At 36.9% G+C, this 21,004-nt stretch overlaps 1 protein-coding gene across 3 annotated transcripts in view; it reads right to left on the bottom strand.

Annotated features, from left to right (window-relative positions):
• Positions 1-21,004, bottom strand: part of Ros1 (ROS proto-oncogene 1, receptor tyrosine kinase) — a 125,297-nt gene that overhangs the window by 94,171 nt on the left and 10,122 nt on the right. For all 3 annotated transcript variants that reach the window (XM_078019335.1, XM_078019336.1, XM_078019337.1), the window contains exons 3-9: positions 20,789-20,848; positions 19,070-19,096; positions 13,505-13,565; positions 9,922-10,070; positions 8,736-8,874; positions 1,937-2,138; positions 1,221-1,297 (exon numbers count right to left, since the gene is read on the bottom strand). In XM_078019335.1, coding sequence (XP_077875461.1) covers positions 1,221-1,297; positions 1,937-2,138; positions 8,736-8,874; positions 9,922-10,070; positions 13,505-13,565; positions 19,070-19,096; positions 20,789-20,848 — 715 coding nt within the window. The remainder of the gene's footprint in view (positions 1-1,220; positions 1,298-1,936; positions 2,139-8,735; positions 8,875-9,921; positions 10,071-13,504; positions 13,566-19,069; positions 19,097-20,788; positions 20,849-21,004) is intronic.

The following is a 21,004-nucleotide window of genomic DNA, read 5'->3' as shown; positions in this document are numbered from 1 at the left end:
GCCCTGAAGTACCCCCAAAATTATATCACATGAGGTGTTACCATTCCCAACATCCTTGCCCCAATAGGAGCTCCACTCACTGGCCCCAGACAGGAGCATTGGTTGGCAGAAGTAGTCCATTCACAGCCAAAACAGGTTGGTGCATAACACACACACACACACACACACACACACACACACACACACACACACATAGACAGACATTGGTTGTATCTATGTTGTCTTCAATATCCCTCCCTTTGAGGCAAGAAAGACCAACGCGCCGTCCATGGCTGATGAACACTTTTAGGCCAATTAATGATGTATTGCAATAATCACATAACAACCTTAACACAGATCTATATTTAACATGCCCTTTGGACATGCTTCTTGCATAACAAAAATACCTCTCCTTTCCTAGAGTCTAGGAACAGCCAAAAAAAACTAAAGGCTGGTGATAGATGACATTCAATACGCTCTGGCATAGGCATGTGCAGATGAGGGTAAGGGGCGGTCAAGTGAACAAATGGAGTTCTGGTGAAAACAGCAGACTCCTAGAATTATAAGTCCTAGACTGTTGTTCCAAACCCTTTTACTAATACTGGCCCCAAATGTCTAATGCTTCTTAGAAAGCATTTTCATTTATTATTTTGCTCATATAGGCATAATACAGTAAGAATTTAACCACTCAGGGCCATGATTAAAATATTAAAGCCAAAAAGCTATCCTTTTATTTTGTTGCTGCAAAACAATAGAAAAGATGATTTGGTAGATTAAATATTCAAAATGGCAAAATATAAATTATCAAACTCCAGATATAATTAAAAACTTATGAAGACTGCAGAAATAAGATGTCTGATAGGACTCCAATAACAGCACATAATGTAGGGAGTAAGGAAATAAGGCTATATGCATCCCTTAGGTGTGTAAAAATAACTCACAATCCTTGTGATTTCAATTGAAACTAAGCATTTGAGACTTTTTTTTATTCTTAAAATTTTAAATTCTGTTTTTTAAGTTCTTAACTTCTAACATGAAAACTTCCAATTTAACCACTTAATTCTATTTGTCAAGTACTTAACCACTTAAAATCAAAAGTTTAAAGTACCCAAAATTGACATACATTTGGGCAGAAGAGGAGGCATCTTGAGGTATACCAGAGGACTCAATACCACTGAATTCTGAACCTACCTTTGTCACCTTTCACTTCTATGTAACAAAAGTGCGACCCTGGGCCATACCTGCTAGGGATGATGTGGTAATACTAGATTCTGCTTCTGGCCCTTCACCAACTTCATTTACTGCTGCAATAGAAAACCTATTCCAAAAACAATTTGGAGAGATGTGTTTCACATGGCATGGTGTGAACATGAGATAAAAATAGAAGAAGCAATAACATTTCTATTTAAAGGACTGTGTGGCAATGCATATATCTAGTTACTTAGTGTCACTGCTCAGCACTAAAATGACCATCAATCACATCCTTGTTTGCATTTCCCACAGAAGAGTTCAGGGTCATTGAGGTCAAAGCTGAACTCTACTATCTGCATAACCCCCATTCTTCCTCTAATTTAAAGATCCCTTAGTAAATGCCACAGAAGCTAACAATGACAAAATAATCCCCAATGGTAAATAAAAATACAATTACCAGAATTTTTCCTCCTTACTTTGTTCATGTTGGATCTAATGAAGAAATGTCATTTGTGGTATTTATGATGTTTTTATTAGCTTAAACTTATATGGATCCTCTAAATAAAATAGAAGCACTTGAAAATATTTTTGCTGAGGATTATGTGATCGTATAAGCATAGAAGTTCCCAAGACTGGAACCCAACAGCATGGAGTTAGTGACACTTCTCAAAATATATTTAAACTATGTTAGTTATTTTAAAAAAATAATTATGCTTGCAGCCATGTTGCCTACATTTTCCCTTGCATCAGTCCACTGAAATCTTACCTGTAGGTGGTATTTGGTAAAGTAGAGTAAAACTGGAAACTGGTTCTCTGTGTTCCTGAATCTAGTTTTTGGTTTTTGCTGATCAACCTTAAGTTATAACCCAAAATAGGTCCACCTGGGAATTGGGGTGGAGCCCAGCTGACTTCCACAGTATCCGGACTTGAACTTTCAATATTCTTAATGAATGGAGCAGTTTCAGGAACTAGAAGAAATAATGACATAATGAAAAATGGAAATGTACAGGGTTTATGATCTTAAAATAGTACAGGAAAAAAATCTCAGTTTTTGAAAAGTTAACAGAATTTTTTTTATGGTACTGAAGATAGAACCCAGGAGCTCTCTACCAATGTGGTACAAGCCCTTTTTACTCTTTCTTCTAAAATAGTGTCTCACTGAATCACCCCGGCTGGCCTTGAACTTGCAATCCTCCCACTTCAGCCTCCTGAGTCACTGGAATTACAGGCATGCACCAGAAGGCCCAGCCAGAAATAAAATATTTTGGCAAATACTCAAAATATGTGATAGAATATGGTAAGAAACCATGATCTGCAACTCTGGATCACTAAATCACACCAATTAAATATTAATGTTTACCAAAAGACTCCTTCAAATGTTATTTTCTTCACTTCTAATGTATGACATAAAATTAAATTTTAAAGTATACAAATAGAATAAATATTCTAGCAAAAGGGTTGTCAAAACTCTCTAGAGACCTAAATGTATTGAATCCAGGATGGAACCAAGTTAAGAAGGAGAAGAGAACCTGAACAAACTAGAGTCAATGATTAACGTGAATTGGAAAAAAAAAAAAAAAAAAAAGGTCCTGGGATCTTTCACTCCTGTTGCTGTAGTCACACTGGTTTCAGCTGAAGATGTGGATTCAGATAGGCCAGAACTGGACCAGTCTACTTCACTCTTGTGGCCATCAGCTCTGGTGATCCAGACAATATCTTCTTTATCCCCTCAAAGTCCCTGAGAAACCAGGTGACTTGGCCACACAGTGCCCCCACCCTTGCCAAGAATAAAAGCACGAATTAGATGATTAAACATTCATTCACAAATATCTTCATAACACTCTGTGACTCTATGTATTCATTCACATTTGTGAACAGGAAAGAAGGAATCATCTCCCACTGAATTAGAATCAAACTGTCAAAAAGAACCCCATTAGGGTCATTATGCCCAGATATGATCTGCTCCACTTCAGGCAAATTAAATGCCACCAACATGGCATGATGTGTAATAGTTCAAATGCCTCCACAACAAATCCCCCCAAAAAGGGTGGCATTCCTTGTCTAACCACCATCCTCTTAGTTAAGGAATTGTCTCCTAAAATGCCCCAGTTAAAGGCAAACACAATCTAAAAATCACACAATTCTCATAGCTGTAAGAGAATAGGTCTAGAAGACAAAGAACTCAGAACAGATAAGTTTCTAAGTTTTGATGTGGTGAGAAAAGTGAGGGAGAATCTTAAACATGAGATGCTCTGCATGGAAAAGATCCACACCAGGTGTGGAAGACTTGGAGGGAACATGGGTTATCGTTTCCAAAAGAAAGGCCGAGAAATGGAAAGCGAAATTGGTCTTCTTCATTACTTTAGCTTGACCAGCCATGAGTCCTGAACCATGGTAACTCTCCAACTCTAGAAAATGTTTCAGCAATGTTGGAGTACATGAGGCATTGCTTGGAGCAGGGAAGAATCCACGTATTACATTCTGATCTGGAACTTTACAAACATGGCCCTAGACCAATGTCTAATGTTCTAAGCAGAGATGGTCAGAGAATAATCAGCACAGCAGCCACACAAACCCTGAGACTTAGTAGCAAGAACAGGGCTCTCATCAAGGAAGGCAGGGATGCCTCAACCAATTTCATCAGCTGCCCAGCTCTGCGGAAATCCAAGACCAAGCTCCACTTGAGGCTCTCTGGACACAGTCATATTTCTGGGACTGAGAGGCAGGGTGCCCATGCATCCTGAAACAAGTCTTCCTGAGCTGCCTCAGCTAACTCTAATGTATCAAACAAGTCTCCCTAAGTGTGTGCCCTAGCATTGCTCACTGCAGGGCTTCAAGGCTGGAATCCCTTCCCTGGTAGAGAAGTCAGATCTTCAAAAACAGAAGTAAAAAAATACACCCATATACATACTGTTTCTTTAAACTTGTCTTTGATGAAATGTTAAAAATATTAGAATAGTCTCCCAGTTGTCTAACTTTCCAATCCCCCTTATCCCCTCAATTCATTCTATATAGTTGCCAAAATTCTTTTTTAAAGACCATATAAAGCAATTACTCCTCTGCTTTAAAGCCTTCCATAACCCCCAGCTGCTTTCTAAATAAAGCTTTCCATTCAATGTTTTCTAATCTGGACTTAGTCTCTTTCCCACTGTTACTCTGTTTCTCTTCCTGTATCCTATGGTTCAAGCAGATGGAATACTCACTTTTCCCCCTGATGCCTTAGAATTCAATCTCTATAACTCTACTCATATAGTCAGCTGGGTATCACCTAATGTTCAAATCAACAAATGAAAACCTCTTCCAGAAAAATTTCTTTGATATTTTGTTCTAGAAATATCTCCCTCCTCTGAACTTCCACAGGAATTTGTCAGTGCTTCTGATTAAAATTATTTTTATTAAGAGTTATTTTATTTCAGGGTCATTTAAGCATGTGCTTGATCTCCCCTGTAAGAGAGTAAGCTACTTAAAGACAGATCAGATCTATGCACATATAGATACCCCATAAATATATTTTAAATGTGACAACAGCAGCATTTATTTAGAACTAGTTGGGGCTGGGGTTGTGGCTCAACGGTAGAGTGCTTGCCTTGCATGTGTGAGGCACTGGGTTCCACCCTCAGCAACACATAAATAAATAAATCAAGGTATTGTGTTATGTACAACTAAAAAAAGAAATTTAAAAAAAAGAACTAGTGTTGCTTTAAGAACATAGGAGCACTCCAAAGAGAACAGTTTAGTTAAACTACATTTTGACAGAGCAATATTCTAAAGAAAGTTGGGAAAAATAGTGAAGCTGTAATCAGGCAGAAAAGATAAGTTTGGTTACTTTCCAGAGATAATGAAACTGTGTCATTAATAACCCTCATTTCTGAAACACTTCATCACTTAGCTATGAGACCATGAGCTCCAGAGTTTCTTCCTCCTTACTGGCTTTGGTCTTCCTCTTCTTTACTTTGTTGCCAAATATGGGGATGCTCCAGGATTAACAATTGGCCCTCTCCTCTTTTCAACATATATTTATTCTTAGCCTATAACCTCCAGGCCCATGGTTTGAAATCACATCTATATGTGCATGAAGGATACATTGGTATTTTGGATATCTCTAACCTACCCGCTGAGTTCCAAGTTCATACATTTAATTGCATCTTTGGCAACTCCATTTGAATGTCTGGTAGGCGTCTCAAATTTTACTTGGTCAAAACAGGCATTTGATTTTCCCTAGAAAAGCTGCCCCCGCACCAGTCTTCCCTCCATCTAAGCCACATGGCTCTCAGGCTGCTAAGCATGCATCCGGCCTTCTGATCCAAGCTAGGAAGCGGCCCCAGAGTCATGAAGCAGCAGAGTGGCAACCTTGGTGGGTTGGAACACAGGCAGCAAGCACCACTTGTGCTCATGTGGAACCTGCCAGGCAGGTATGCTGATCCTGAGGCACTGGGAACCAAGGTACACTGACTTGTCACCCTTCGGTGACTAGGCCTGGGCATGGTACCTCTCCTGGAAAAGCCCACTCCTTGCACCTCTATAGCCAGGGCCTGCAAACAGATCACCAGGACCTCAACCTCCCCCTTCCTGAGTGTAAAAAATGGAAGTGGGGCAGACCTGAATGAAAGTTGGGATTCAAGAATTGACCAATAGCATTAATAATTTTCCAAACCCAAATTAGCTTAAGTTGGGACCCATAGCAGTGGCTCAAGTGCTATATAAACCCCTAGACTAGCACACTCAAGGGGGAAAAAACTGCTCTTGAGTTCTCTTCCTGTTTCTATTCTTCAACAAATTCTACTCTTACACTAACTCATCCTGGTCTGTGGATTTCATTCTTGGAATTCACAACACAACAACCCTGAAAGAAGGATTTGATGATGAGCTCCTGGGGTCTGCTGCAACCCTGGAGAGAATAGCCCACCATTAAGAGCTGCAACACTTCTCAGCCACAGAGGCCTGCACCTTACTCAGACCCCACCTTGGAGCAGAAGAGAGAAACTCCAGTCTCACCTGCTGGGAGAAGCAGGGAATTAAGTTACATCTCAAAACTTCATCAGTAGTTTCAAAGTTTCATCAGTAAATGGCAACACCCAGGTGTTCAGAAAAACTCTAAGTTATGGAGATTGATCCTCCATCCTCCTCGCCAAATCCCTTCTTCAACTCCATCAGCTCTATCTTCAAAATATATGGCAAATTTTTCCACCACCTCCATCATGACCACCCTAGTCAGAGCCATCATCATGATTTGCTTGGACTGTTCCCTCCTTCCCTTGGCCTATCTCCACCTACCAGTCTCCATGCAACTGCCAGAATGAAAATTTTAAAACTTGAATCAATCCTAATCCCCTAGTTTAACACTCTCCAAAGACTTGCTGTCACATTTAGAATAAAAGCTACATTCTTTATGACAGACTATGCGGCCCCATGTGACCAGGCCTCTGACTACCCTGTTGTATCTCATCTCCTTCCCTCCATCTTATCCACTGCCTTCGGGCCTCGTCAGTCATTTCTCAAATAAACTCAGCTCATTGCCAACACTGCTCCTTGGTCCTTGCTCTTCCTTCTTGCTGGGAAACTCGTTCCTGGGTATCTGCATAGCTTCTTGCCTCTTGTAAAGCCTGAATAAATGTCATTCCCAGAGAGGCCTTCCCTGACTAGCTTTTCATCCAAACTAGGTCTCCTCCTCAGACATTCTTTATCACTTATCCTATATTATTTTTCTTTTTAGCCCTTATTCCTATGCAAAATTATACTGTATTGGTTATTGAGATATTTCCTTATTCCTCCTGCCATACCTATTTGAATCTTGTGTAAATACTCCTGTCTCTTACCCACACTAGTTCTCCTTACAGAGAAACACGAGTTCCTATTCATTGGTAACAGCCATTGCACCATAATTTTCTGTCAGGTAGAGGCAATAATTCAGAGATTTTTTTTTCTTTTTGATACCAGGGATTGAACTCAGGGGCACTCCACCACTGAGCCACATCTCCAGCCCTATTTTGTATTTATTTAGAGACAGGGTCTAACTGAGTTGCTTAGTGCCTCACTTTTGCTGAAGCTGGCTTTGAACCTGTGATCCTCCTGCATCAGCCTCCTGAGCTGCTGGGATTACAGGCATGCACCACTACACCCAGCAAGTTCAGAGATCTTGAAAAAGTATTTTAGTTTCTTTATCCTTTCCTGTCTAACAAAATCAACAAGAGGCAGCAATTAGTCAGCTTTGCACAGTCAAACTTTCCCTTCTTAAGTCTAAGCTGGGTCTAAGCAGGTTGTTAGCAATTCATCCCACTTTTTTTATGCTAAGCTACATCATCCAACTTAGACTTTATCAGAAATAATGATGATATTCCTGCACCCACCCACAGACATATATGCATTATCTTTCATTAGTTCAGAAATCAGGAAAAAGGATGCTACTTATTGAATTCTCTCACAAAGTCAGTAAATACGTTTGCTTAATTACTTCTCTGCCTTCTCCAGTAGCTGGATTGTAAATCCTTCAAGTATTTGGACTTCAGCTTCTTTGGTTCCTAGAACAATAGCTGATATGTAATAGGTGTTTGAAGAAAATGTGTAGAATGAATGAAAAGAATACCTGATCTTCCTCTGATGACATTAAAATTATAGTACCCAAATGACCAGCTTCTGATGGGGGAAAAAAAACAAGCAAGGAGCTTAATCTTTGCAGATATAATTGCTACATAGCCCCCCAAAATACTATAATCTAAGTAACAGAAAGACTAAAACATATCTCAAGACATGAATATAAAACCAAACACTTCTTAACACCCCATGGGCCACTGTAACAGCCACCTACCAGGTCTGCCTGCTTCTACCTACCCCAACTGTCCATTCTCCATACTGCCTTTCAAAATGTAAGAGAGGTCACTTCAGATCATATCACTCCTCTGTTCAAAAACCAACAGCAATCTTCTTCCACAGTCTTTACAAAGGTCTCTGAAGCTGATATTCTACCCCTCCAACTCTGTGACCTTATCTGTTATTCCTGCACCTTCTTCACTTTCATCCAGCCATGCTGGGTGCTTGGCTGTCCTTTGAAATAGCCAGGGATGCCCTTGTCCTAAAGCCTCTGTATGGCCATTTCCTGCCTGGATTTCTGTGTATCTAACGTGTCTTCCTGACTGACTCCCTGGACTCCTTTGTCCAAATTTAACCCTCCCACCCCCAACTCAATGAGCCTTCTTCTTACTACCTTATTTAATACTGGAACAGCCTCCCATCTCCCAATCCCACGTTTCTAATCTTCTAAAGCATAAACTCTGGTCAAATGTTTATTTTATGATAGCACACAGTACCATGCTGTTTTATAATATCTTCATCTTATTTATTGTATATTACAGAAAATATTGGTCTTATACCAAACTGTTAGTCCTATCAGATCAGGGGTCAATGTTCTGATCCAAAGTCATTTTGAGCATTACTTGGCACATAGGAACTCAATTGTTGAACAGAATTAACAAAGGAATAGATTTCTTTTATTACTCAAAATAAAAACAAACTAAACCAAAGCTTCAGAATAATGTCCTTATTCCACAAACAATGTGTGTGTGTCATACCTCCATAAGGATGTGTCCTGTAACTGGGACTTGGGGGAGAATACAACTGCAGCTGGGCTGTGAAGATCCAAACCACTCGAAAAATATATTCAGTGAAAGGATGCAGGGACTCCACCTCATAAGAGAGCTTGGACACAGCCTAGATCCATGAGAGATCAATAATCAGCATTTATTATATCACCACCCTACAATGTGACTCAAAAGAACAGGTTAATTTGTAGAAGTTGGATGGTCTTTTGGATATTGGGGCACCTAGATCCTGCCAGATGGGATGAAACAGAGGGCTGGAGCTTAGAACTGAACTTAGAACCAATCTGCAAATTCACACAGAAATACTCTTCTGAGAATATAGATTCAATTATTTGGCACTTTCTTCAACAATTTACATAAATATTTATGTATTATTATACTTGGTGTCATGGAACTATTTTTTCTGAACTTTCCCATGTTTTTATAAAAAAAAGACAGTTTTGAATGGTTATGATAGACAGCATTTGTAAATTGAAACAAGTGCCTGTGAAAATCTTTCTCTTGCCCTGATCCTAGATATAGTCATTTAGGAGGCATGGTCCGATAATGACCAATGAAATAATTGCTTATGTGATTCTGGGCTGAAGGAATTTAACATGTGGTCAACATTATATATTCCTCATAAAATAAAGGGTTTACAGAGTAGCCAAAGTTGAAGCTCATCTACTCCAACCACTTATGCTTAAATCTTTTCTAGAATGCATTAGCGCCTATATGTAATCTCCCCTTATTCATGGGGAGACTACATTTCAAGACCACAGAATATACCTAAAACCTCAGAGAGTACCAAACCCCATATACAAACACTGTAATATAAACACTGTGAGAGTTCATCTGGTAACCTAGGCAGCTACTACTAAAGGTATAACAGATGGGTATATACTGAACAAAGGGATGGCTTACTTCCCAGGGGAACAGAACAGGAATCCATAAAATTTCATCATGCTACTCAGAATGATGTGCAATTTAAAACCAAACAATTCTTTATATCTGAAATTTTTCATGTAATATTTTTGGAACATCATTGACTGCAGATAACTTAAACTTCATAAATAAAATTTACAGATGGAAGGGGAACTACTATAATTAGATGTAATATGTTGGCACTTGAATAATTTGGGAGTTTTTATTTAGATACAAAGGCAGTTTTGCATACCTCAGTGTAGGTCCAGCTTCCTGGAAGTTGTTCATATTTCCACTGAATGATGTATTTTACTCCAGAAATGTTAGCAGATTTCCATCGTAATGTCACACTATGGTTTCCAATGGAAGAAGCGAAGGGTGCTGTAGGAAGGTCTGTATTTTCTGAGGAGAAAACAAAGTTTCACTCACCATATATTCCTGTCTATCAAAGCAGAAGAATATAGGAATGTTTAATCCAGTGTTATCAGCATTCTCCTGCTCCAGTCACTCACCTGAACAATAAGTGGTATACATTTTCAAGACAGTCTTCCCTTCTTTTAAAAGGCAACTTGGAGTGTTCTGAGACTGTCCAGTTTTCTCTTATTTTACCACTTTCTTAGTAACAAGAATGGGAGGTACCAAAAGCATGTCATGGCACAGCAGAACCATCTGTTGCCAAGAATATATTCCCCAAGGCAGTTTTTAAATTTTATACTATAATTTTGCTGTTACTATGGATCTTGTCAACAAAATTTTTATGTATACAGAGTTACTGCATTTATGGAAAAGGACTCTACATCCCACTGTTTTGCATTATAAAACATTTCATGATTTCTAAACATTTAGACAAATTACAATATGTGGGACATATTTATTGGATGCAACTTGCCAGGCACTGTACCAGGGGTTAGATTCCTGCATGGCATGTTCCACTGGGATGCAATATATATATACATACACACACATATTTTTTTTTTTTAGTTGCCAATGGACTTTTTACTTTATTTATTTATATGTGGTGCTGAGGATCGAACCCAGGGCCTCACACATGTCAGGCAAGTGCTCTACCACTGAGCCACAAACCCAGTCCGGGGATGAAATTCTTTTACTTTACTTTTTTTTTTTAATTTATCCAAAATTGTGATGAATTTCCCACTTCAACTTTGTTATAGAAAAAAAAAATCACTACTTTGTTTGAGAAAGCCTGGTAGGTTTGGTAAGGAGTTTAAAATTCTTAAATACAAATCCTGAGACTAACAATCTTTCTTTGAAAAGATTATTCTTATCCCTACAGGAAATGGATATAGACTAATTAAAGTCCATACTCTCCAATCAAAAAAACTTAAAGACATTTTCATCTGAGGGGCCAGTTCACAAAAAGGTCTAGCATAACCCTTCTCTCCTGCTTCATCTACTTGTGGTTCATTTGGGGGATATGAAAGCTGTATAAGCAAAGCACACTCCTCACCCCCAAGCCGGTAATGGTCAAACACTGAATACCAAGGATTGGCAGGTGCTACAGATATCTTGAAGAGGATTTCAGTAATGGAGTTATCAGCAGACAAAGAAGGAAAACTGGGAAGCATCAGAAATCACAAACAGGGTAGAGGAACCAGAGTTATGTAAGTATAATTTAATTTCACAGCTAAATAGAGACATAACGTGTCAAAGTTTTGTGAGACATACGAAAAATCAGAGGGAAGGAAAGTTTATTCTAAAATACCAAGGCAAGAGTGATTCAAATGAAAAAGCAAAGCTGGGCTGTTACACACTACTTTCATCAAGTGGAAGTCATAACAGCATGACTGCAGTCAGAACGGGGTTGTAATACCTGCTATGTCTCTCACTAGCGTTAGGCCCCCAAGAACGTGTTTAAACATTACTCTTTGATTTTCTCATCTGTTAAATGAGGTTATTTATAGTATTTATTCATCTGAAGACTAAAGGAGCTAATATTTATAAATTAATGACAATAGTACCTGGCTCATAAATACTTAATAAAAAATAGCTAAAAAAAATAGCTATTGCTATTTTGATGGATTGTTAGCTATTTTCCCCCAAATGAGAAAGTATCTAAAATTGTGATATGCTAGAGACAGAGTCTTAGATGCATAGTCTTAGGTCATCATAACAAACTAATGACACAGTCTATAATCTTAAATGCTTTTATTTACATTTGATACATTTCCTTTGTTAGTCACGCATAGAAATTGATCAACAGCCCATGAGAAATTAAATAAAGCATTGATTATACTTGTATTCTAATGGAATTAGATAATTAAATTGGTAATATAATTTTAGAATGTAAGAAAAAGGTGTAAATCAAAGGTTCCAGCTTTCTCATGTCGGGAATTCTTAGCATCACAGTAGTTTTTTTAGACTCTTTGGATCAAATAACTACCTGATAGTTCCATTTATTAAGTAGTATTAACAATAAATGTGTATGTCTAACAGCTTAATAGATGCTTTAAAAATAATACATATATTGAAGGACAAAATCATATATTTATTTCATCCTTCAATAAAAACTACTTCGTAATAATACATCTATGTGCCCCTTGGGCACTACACAGCTTCTCTAGTCTTATAATCTGATTAGGTATCTCCATCCTTATTTCCTGTTTCATGTTGAGTTTCCTGTGGTACTTGCTTGTTACTCCAGAAATCACCAAAAACCCCAGCATTGCAAAGAGATAACGTCATAGAAAGGACTTCAGTGTGATGTGTTGTTTATGTCATGAACTTTCCCTAATCAACAGATCCATCAGTGTCCAAACAGATGTAGACCATCCTTACATTTCCCCTGTGTCTGAATATACCCTAAGGCTCCTCACAGAGGCCCCTGTGATGCCCCGGGGCATTTCAACATACAGTTTTAAAACCACAAAAATATAAATTTGACCTACAGCTAACTTTCACAACACAGAAGGAAAAACATATTTTAATGTATTCACTGTCTCTCCACAGAAAAATTAAAGTGGGGTGTTTTGTTTTTTGGGGTTTTTTTTTTTTTTTGGTTTGGTGGGACACTAAATGAGGACATCAAGGTGACAACATCCTTTTGATTTCCATCAGCCAAAATGTAAGGAAGAAATCAGTGAAACAAGGGCTTCAACATATGGAAGAGCCAAGCATCCCCCACAATGGAGGGAACTGTCTCTCAGTGGGAGGAGACCCCAGTGATTTTTATAAAAGATAACTGCTAACATCCAGGCTATGACTTATCAAAGCATTAGCCCTTCAGAAACCAAGGGAGATTTAACACATTACGGCAAAGCCACTCACAAACACTCAGCCTACTTTGACAGCAAGCAGAGAGAGATGATGTACACCCAAATTTTCTACTTACTCAAAATCTAACACTGAGAAGTATGGCTTCTATACATTTCACAAATTCCTAGTGGCTTTTAGGGGAGCCCTGCACATATTGGGTACTCAACTGAATAACTGTTAGCAGAATAATATAATGCACATTAAATAAATAATCCTATACTTTTAGATACTAAAACTATGGCATTTTCTAAATCAAATCTGCTCAGAATATACATTGCTCCCTCACTAAGACAGAAGGGACTATGTATACTGATCATGAGGGCAAAATCTGGTCCTAAACATAAGTCATGTGCCACATTTCCCACTATGTCTGGAAGAAGAATCTTGCTAAGTCTCAGAATGTTCTCAACTTTTGAAATAATTTAATTTTCTCTATAAATATATTTTTGATGCTACTGAGATGTAGAAGTCTTGATATTTTAAGAAGCTTTTCACTATACTTTGATAAGAGCAAGTCACTAATTGGTATAGATATGAAATAATGGTCAAGTGCATTTTCTTACCCAGTACTTCCTCTTCATATGCACCTTCTGCACTACTGCAACCGACTTCACAGAACTCTCTCTATGGAAGACAGGTAGGACACAATTCAGTACAGCCTTTGTGCTGGTTTTGCTAATAAATTTCGAATTTAAAATCTGAAGACCTGTGTATCTTTATAGCAACTATTTCAACTGTAATAAAGTTCCCTCTTGCTAGTGAAATTAGATCAGTCCTTTCAGACTGTTTTTGAACATATTCCACAGTAAAAATAATAATAAAAAATTAAAAATAAAAAATCATTTAACAAAACAACCTAGGATACATATACACACTGAAAGAATTCTTAAAACTAACTTGCTTTCCCCATTTTAGCAGTTTTATTGAGATATTTCACATACCATAAAACTCACCCATTAAGAGCATAGTTTCAGTGGCTTTTAGTGTTATTTACAGAGTTGTGCAATCACTAACACAACATAATTTTAAAACATTTAAATCAACCCCAAAAGAAACCCTATACCTGTAAGTGTTCTTATATATTCAATTCTATTCCATTTTATTCTGTTTCAGTGTTTAATGTGACTCTTGATTTGCTGAATTGATTTTATGACCCTCTAATGGATCCTACCCTACAGTTTGAAAAAGCACTAAGCCTGACAATGCAATTATATGTATGCCACCCTGGTCAAAGTTGTATGAACTAGAAACCTAAAATTCTAGCCTAAAATGATGCTTATAGATTGCCTATTTCTCAGGTTGTCCATGTTCTCCTTGGAAAAATTAAAAACTAAAATCTATATAAAAATTTTATAATTGCTGAAGATTTTAATGGATAGCTTAATACTAATGTTAAATTTTAAGATCTACTACATAATGATGATTAACACCTTATCTCATTAATCAAAAACAGAGTATGGATCCGATGAAAGAACCCAAATCTGCAACTTTTAACAGATGCATTAACATTAACTACAGAAAAAAGAAAAAGAACTTGGAGAAAGAGCACACATCATAAAAGCACAATGCAATCATGATCAATCTTCCTGCTTGCCTTGAATTTATAATTATTCCTAGGACAACAGGCTATTGTTTCTCATGCTGATAGTGGAAACTGTGGCACATTATATTTACCCTGAAAAGAAGGGCTGTAACTTGTAAATACTAACTTTTCAATGTTTGATTTGTGCACTGAAAGGAAGTGGAGTCTGATAAGCCCAGGTTTGCTTAGTTAAGGATTAATTTAAATACCTTAGTTTGGGCTCAGGATAATTTAACTTAAAAGTTTAGTGTACTTTCACATGCTGTTTGCAAATTTCAGTAAAACACATTCAAAACAACCCATTAACTACAGAAAAGAAACAACAAAAAGTATTACATAACATGAGGTTTTCTTTTCTAATAAAGAAAACCAAGGAAGAAAAAAGAGAGAAATTGAAATATAGATTATTTAGAAATATGGCTAATCCTGACAATCAGGGAAAATGGTGGCCCTATTTTTTACAGGGGAAACATATAGTAAATTTTTCATCCATCTGAGAGTTTAAATGTTATCTCAAGAGGAGGCAAAGCTATCAACTAGCCTTCCCTTCCCCCACCTCTCAGTTCATGGAGGCAATCCAGCATTAGACTTCAAATGAGACTATCCAGTGTTCTTAAACTCAAGTTGTCTAGAGAAAATCTAGAGAGTTGGATCTAAGCAATTTATAGCATCTGATCTGTAGGCCCCCAGATGAAACATTAATACAGCACACTCCTGGTTTTTGAGCTGCCTTCCCACTGTTTACTCTGCCCGGGGCTATATCAGTCTGCTGTCTCAATTCCCATTCCCACTTCCATTTTTTCCATAGTATTTGAGTTTCCCTTTTGCTCCACCCTTGGTTTCCCAGGCTGCCAGGTACCTTTTCTAACTTCTGTCACACAGGAAGACACACCCCCACTCCCCGTAAGAATTGTAGCATTGTTTCCCTAAAGCATTCATTCCTTTAAGAAGAGTTAAGTATTGGTGTTGATTTTGCATCCAGTTACTTTGCTGAATTCATAATTTGATTTCTTCTTTTCCTATCCATATCCCTTTAATTTTTTTCATCTGTTTGATTGCTCTGCCTAGAGTTTCAAGAACTATGTTAAACAGAAGTGGTGAAAAAGGCATTCCTATCTCTCACCATGCACAAAACTCAACTCAAAGTGGATCAAGGACCTAGGAATAAAACCAGAGACGTTGCCCCAAATGGAAAGAAAAAGTAGGCCCAAATCTCCATCATGTCAGATTAGGCCCCAACTTCCTTAATAAGACTCTTATAGTGTAAGAATTAAAACCAAGAATCAATAAATAGGATGGATTCAAACTAAAAAGCTTCTTCTCAGCAAAAGAAACAATCAGTGAGGTGAATAGATAGACTACAGAATAGGAACAAATCTTTACCACAAGCACATCAGATAGAGCACTAATCTCTAGGATATATAAAGCACTCAAAAACCTTAACACCAAAAAAACAAATAACCCAATCAACAAATGGGCCAAGGACCTGAACAGACACTTCTCAGAAAATGATATACAATCAATCAACAAACATATGAAAAAATGTTCAACATCTCTAGCAATTAGAGAAATGCAAATCAAAACTACTCTAAGATTTCATCTCACTCCAGTCAGAATGGCAGCTATTAAGAATACAAACAACTAAAAGTGTTGGTGAGGATGTGGGGAAAAAGGCAGACTCATACATTGCTGGTGGGACTGTAAATTGGTGCAATCTGGAAAGCAGTATGGAGATTCCTTGGAAAACTTGGAGTGGAACCACCATTTGACCCAGCTATCCCACTCCTCGGTTCATATCCAAAGGAGTTAAAAACAGCACACTACAGGGACACAGTCATAGCAATGTTTATAGCAGCACTATTCACAATAGCTAAAATATGGAGCCAATCTAGATGCCTTTCAGTAGATGAATGGATAGGGAAATTTTGGTATATATACACAATAGAACATTACTCAGCATTAAAAGAGAATAAAATCATGGTATTTGCAGGTAAATGGATAAAATTGGAGAATATAATGCTAAGTGAATCAAGCCAATCCCAAAAAACTAAAAGCCAAATGTTTTCTTTGATAGAAGATGTTGACTCATAATGGTGATGGCAGGGCATGGAAGGAATGGAGAAATTTTAGATAGTCATCATTACCCTAAGTACATGTATGAAGACACAAATGATGTGGAAATACTTTGTGTACAATCAATGACTTGAACAATTGTGCTCCACATGTGTAATATGAAATGAATTGCATTCTGCCATCATGTATAACAAATTAGAAAAATAAATATTCATATATATATATATATATGTGTGTGTGTGTGTGTGTATATTATATATATATATATAGTGAAGTATCTTTTATGTGCTCTGTTTTAGGCCTAAAAATATATCAGTGCACAAGATAGGTAAGTTCCCTCTGCCTTTGTGGAACTTACATTCTCAGGAAAAGACAGATAATAACCAAGACATATTTAAAAAAAAAAAAAGTGACAAGTTTTTTTTTTAAGTTAAGAAAATGAAAAATGCTATGAAGAAAAAATAAAGCAAGTCAAAATATGGGGCATGGTTAGACAGGTAGGAGGCTTCTTCCATGAGGATGATCAGGAAGGACTGTGAAGTGACCTTCAAGCCAAGACTTGATGTTCCTCCAAGAAACATGAATTGCAAAAATTTCAAGCTTCCTAGGTGGAAACATTAGTGATGAAAGAGGATGATTGTCCAAAGCATGAAACACTGAGTTCAAATATATCTATCTATATTACATGTATGCCTTTCTCTTCAGTCCTACTCTATTTAAATTGTAATATTTTTAAGTGTAAAATATAAAGTATAAACAGATTATATTAGTCATAAAACCAATAGAAAGATTACTATCTGTAAGTACAGACAATTGAGCAGTATAATGATTAACGAGGAACTGGTAACTCAGGCCACACAATCCTGGGCAGCTTTGTTGCCTGAGAGATGTTCTTTCTCCCTGGTTTTCCTCACCCCCCCGGCACAATCTCCTTAGGGACTGTTCTTTGCAAATGATTTTTCTTTAATCACATAAAAGTTCCTCAGGAAGCTTGCTTTTTAAAAACTCAATCAGGAAAGATCTTTAATTGTCTATTTATGGGGCAAATTCCCCACCCATTTTATTTCTTCTTAACCAGCTGCCACCTCTACCCACTCTCAAGGGCAATTTGAGAAAATGTTCCAATTAAATATTTTTTATTCTTGTTTTGTCCTCTGTTAAAAGGGAATTTTCTGCTTTACTAGATAGAGATGATAATTTCTACCCCCTCCCCAGGCAGGATATGACAGTCCTCTTCTCTGGTTACCAGGACATTTAAATAGAACATAACAAGGTTTTGAAGTGAGAAATAATACTGCTACTTCTTATCACCTATTGTCAAGTAACCTAATTCTGAGGTGATGGAATCCAGGGCAGATAAGTTTAGCTGAAGAAGACTCAGTAGAAAGAGATCAAAATCCTAAGGTCTCTTAGAAGAGGAGAAAATCAAGTGCAGGAGAGAAGAGCCCAGAGGACAACAGAGACCTGCATGGAAGCCCAAGCCAATGTGAAGTCACTCACTATCACAGCAGAGAGAAAAATTGTGTTTCAAAGTGTAGGCAAAGGATTATGTTAAATAATAAATCTGCAATTGCAAGGTTCTCTTTCAATGTGGTGAATTTCATGGTGGCACACCATATGTTTAGGGGAAGAAAACACCATTGGCAGAGATACCTCTGGGCGTGCCCTTCCATTCTCCCCTCCCCTGCCAGTCCCAATACCCTTGCCCTCTACCCAGACTCCAGGAATTATACATTTTCAAACCACAGTACAATAATATACAGTTAGCCCTCTGTATTGGTAAGTTCCACATCTGCAAATATTTTTCTTAAAAACTTAATCCTGACTAAACTTGTATAGCTATTTTTCCTTGTCTTTATTCCCTAAGCAATCTAGTGTAACAGTTATTTACACAGCATTCACATTGTATTAGGTATTGGAAGTAATCTAAAGATGATTTAAACTGTATATAAACTGGTTATGTGAAAATACTATACCATCTGGACTTACGCATCTAAGAATTTTGGAATCTACAAAGTTTCCCAGAACCGCCTCAATCACCTTCAGATACTGATACATATATATTGTGTGTTTTATGTATATTATATATTATGTTTTATGTATATTATGTACATATATTATGTACATACATGAAACACAACAAATGTTTGTTGTGGTATATATAATATATATGTACTATATATTTTATATATATACTCTGACATAGCATACATATAGAATATATAGAATAGTGTATATACATATTCATATATATGAATGTACATATACACATATATTCACGCATATATACAGTATTATATATGTACATGTATACGCAAAACACAACAAATATTTGTTCCCCAAAATAGAATTATACCTTCATTTTTATACCCACAGTAATAACATTTCCAATAAGATTAATAGCTGTTTAAAGACTGGAGATAAAAACATGAGGTTTGATGACATCTTTTTTCATATGTTATTGTCAACTCACCTCACAAATGGTGGCATAGGTATCATTCTGCATAGAAAAAAAATGAAAGAAAAAGTACTTAAAACTCTTAAAGTTGTAAATAATTTTAATGATGCTTAGCTAAACATTTCTTTCAAATTAATTTCTTGTCCCACCATTAATAACCAACAAAAACCAAAAAGGATCCCAGAGCTGGACCTTCTGTCCAGGCAGGTCATTGTATGCATGGCTCTAAAAATCATGTTATCTGCATAATTAGTAAAAATGGAAGAGTATGATGTCTGCAAGAAAATCCCAGTCAATTAAGAGAGAATCTGTGAACAAATTAGGGAATGAATGAGTGTCTACAGAGGTCTAAGGGGAATAAACTGAAATGAAAATCATCACCCATAGCTCTGGATAGCAAAGGCCAGCAGGTTCTTATGCTCAGACCGACTGCTCCATCAATAACTTTGCTTTTTGAATTGTTGCCTGGCAACAAATGGCACTTCCCATTCATTCATTTGGCAAGTATTGATGATGGAACAGCTACTTTGTAGTAGTGAGTTCAGAGAATACAGTCTGAAAACTGTCCTCCCCTGATCAAGCTTATATACTGGAGAAAAAATATTAAACATACACCTAGACAAATAATTACATAAGTTGCAATTTGTGAGAAGTGTATGGCAGTTACCAAGTCCAGAGGAAAAATGCTCCTCTTTTTAATCACTTCCACTATAAGAGGCCCACAGCTACAAATATGGGGATGGGCAAAATAATTCCTGTAACAGAAGTCTTCAAGGACACACTAAATAAGAAAAACTGTAAGGAATATATATATATATATATATATATATATATATATATATATATATATATATATATATAAAGAGTTTAGTGTCCTTGTTTAAACTTTGCTGCCATAATCTACTCATTAATATAAAATAATATTAGTATTACCCAACATTATTATGATTCATACTGATTTAACCTCTGACATGAACACCTAAACAAATGACAAAATTCCTATTCATGATATCAGAATACTTTTAATGTGTCAGTAATCATCCTTAGAAGAAAGATTGTATTTTTATCCTAATCTACCTGTGAGAAAAGTAAAGAATGAAGGAGTTAAGTGCCTTAATTAAGTTACACACTAAATGACAAATCCAAGTCAAATGAAAAATAAAGTCTCTGAGATCAATTTCTTAAATGAAGTGGAGTGTTTGTGACCTCTGGATTAGATTGCTAGGCTACCATGTTTTCTACAAAGAAATTTTGAACATGATCTAGTGCCTTCCTATCCAAAATGTGGTTTGGGGACCACTAGTGTCTCATCACCTAGAAACTTGATACAAGTGCAGAATCTCAGGCCCCACCCCTGATCTACTGAATCAGAATCTGCCTTTTAGTATACTGTATACTAAATACCTTTTAGTATTCCAGTATACTAGAATCTTGTACATTAAACCTTGAGAAGCACAGGGATAGAAAATTTAATAAATACCTAACATTCTACCAAAATGTCTTTATAGTGAAGCATTTGGGCATCCCTGGTTTGCATCAACCTTCCTTGGATGATACATTTATAATGCTGATCTCAGCTTTTTTCCCATTACTACTTATTACTCAGGCTGTCATGCTTTTTCTTTAGGGTTAAGAAAACTAGCTGGAAATGGGAATGCAAATGGGAATCCTCTTAGACAACTTTTCTCTAAAGGGAGACATCAATATCAAAATTAAAAGATAGCTAATACTTACACACTTTAAAGCACAGTTTTCCTGTTCTACAGAGTTCCAAAAATGACATCCTTGGATGCACTGCAAGAGACAATAACAGATGATAATGACTGAAGAAATGTGACTTTTTCTTGTCATCTGGAAATGCATAGTAACAAAAAGTATCTCCCATGTTTTGGAAACAAAGCTACTAAGAGGTTGAGGCCTCCAAAGGATCAGGACCTTTTGGATTCTAAT

The sequence above is a fragment of the Ictidomys tridecemlineatus genome, chromosome 8 (assembly GCF_052094955.1).
Source record: "Ictidomys tridecemlineatus isolate mIctTri1 chromosome 8, mIctTri1.hap1, whole genome shotgun sequence".
Classification (NCBI taxonomy): Eukaryota; Metazoa; Chordata; class Mammalia; order Rodentia; family Sciuridae; genus Ictidomys; species Ictidomys tridecemlineatus.
The sequence above is the reverse complement of the archived record's forward strand: the minus strand, read 5'-3'. Positions and strand labels throughout refer to the sequence as shown.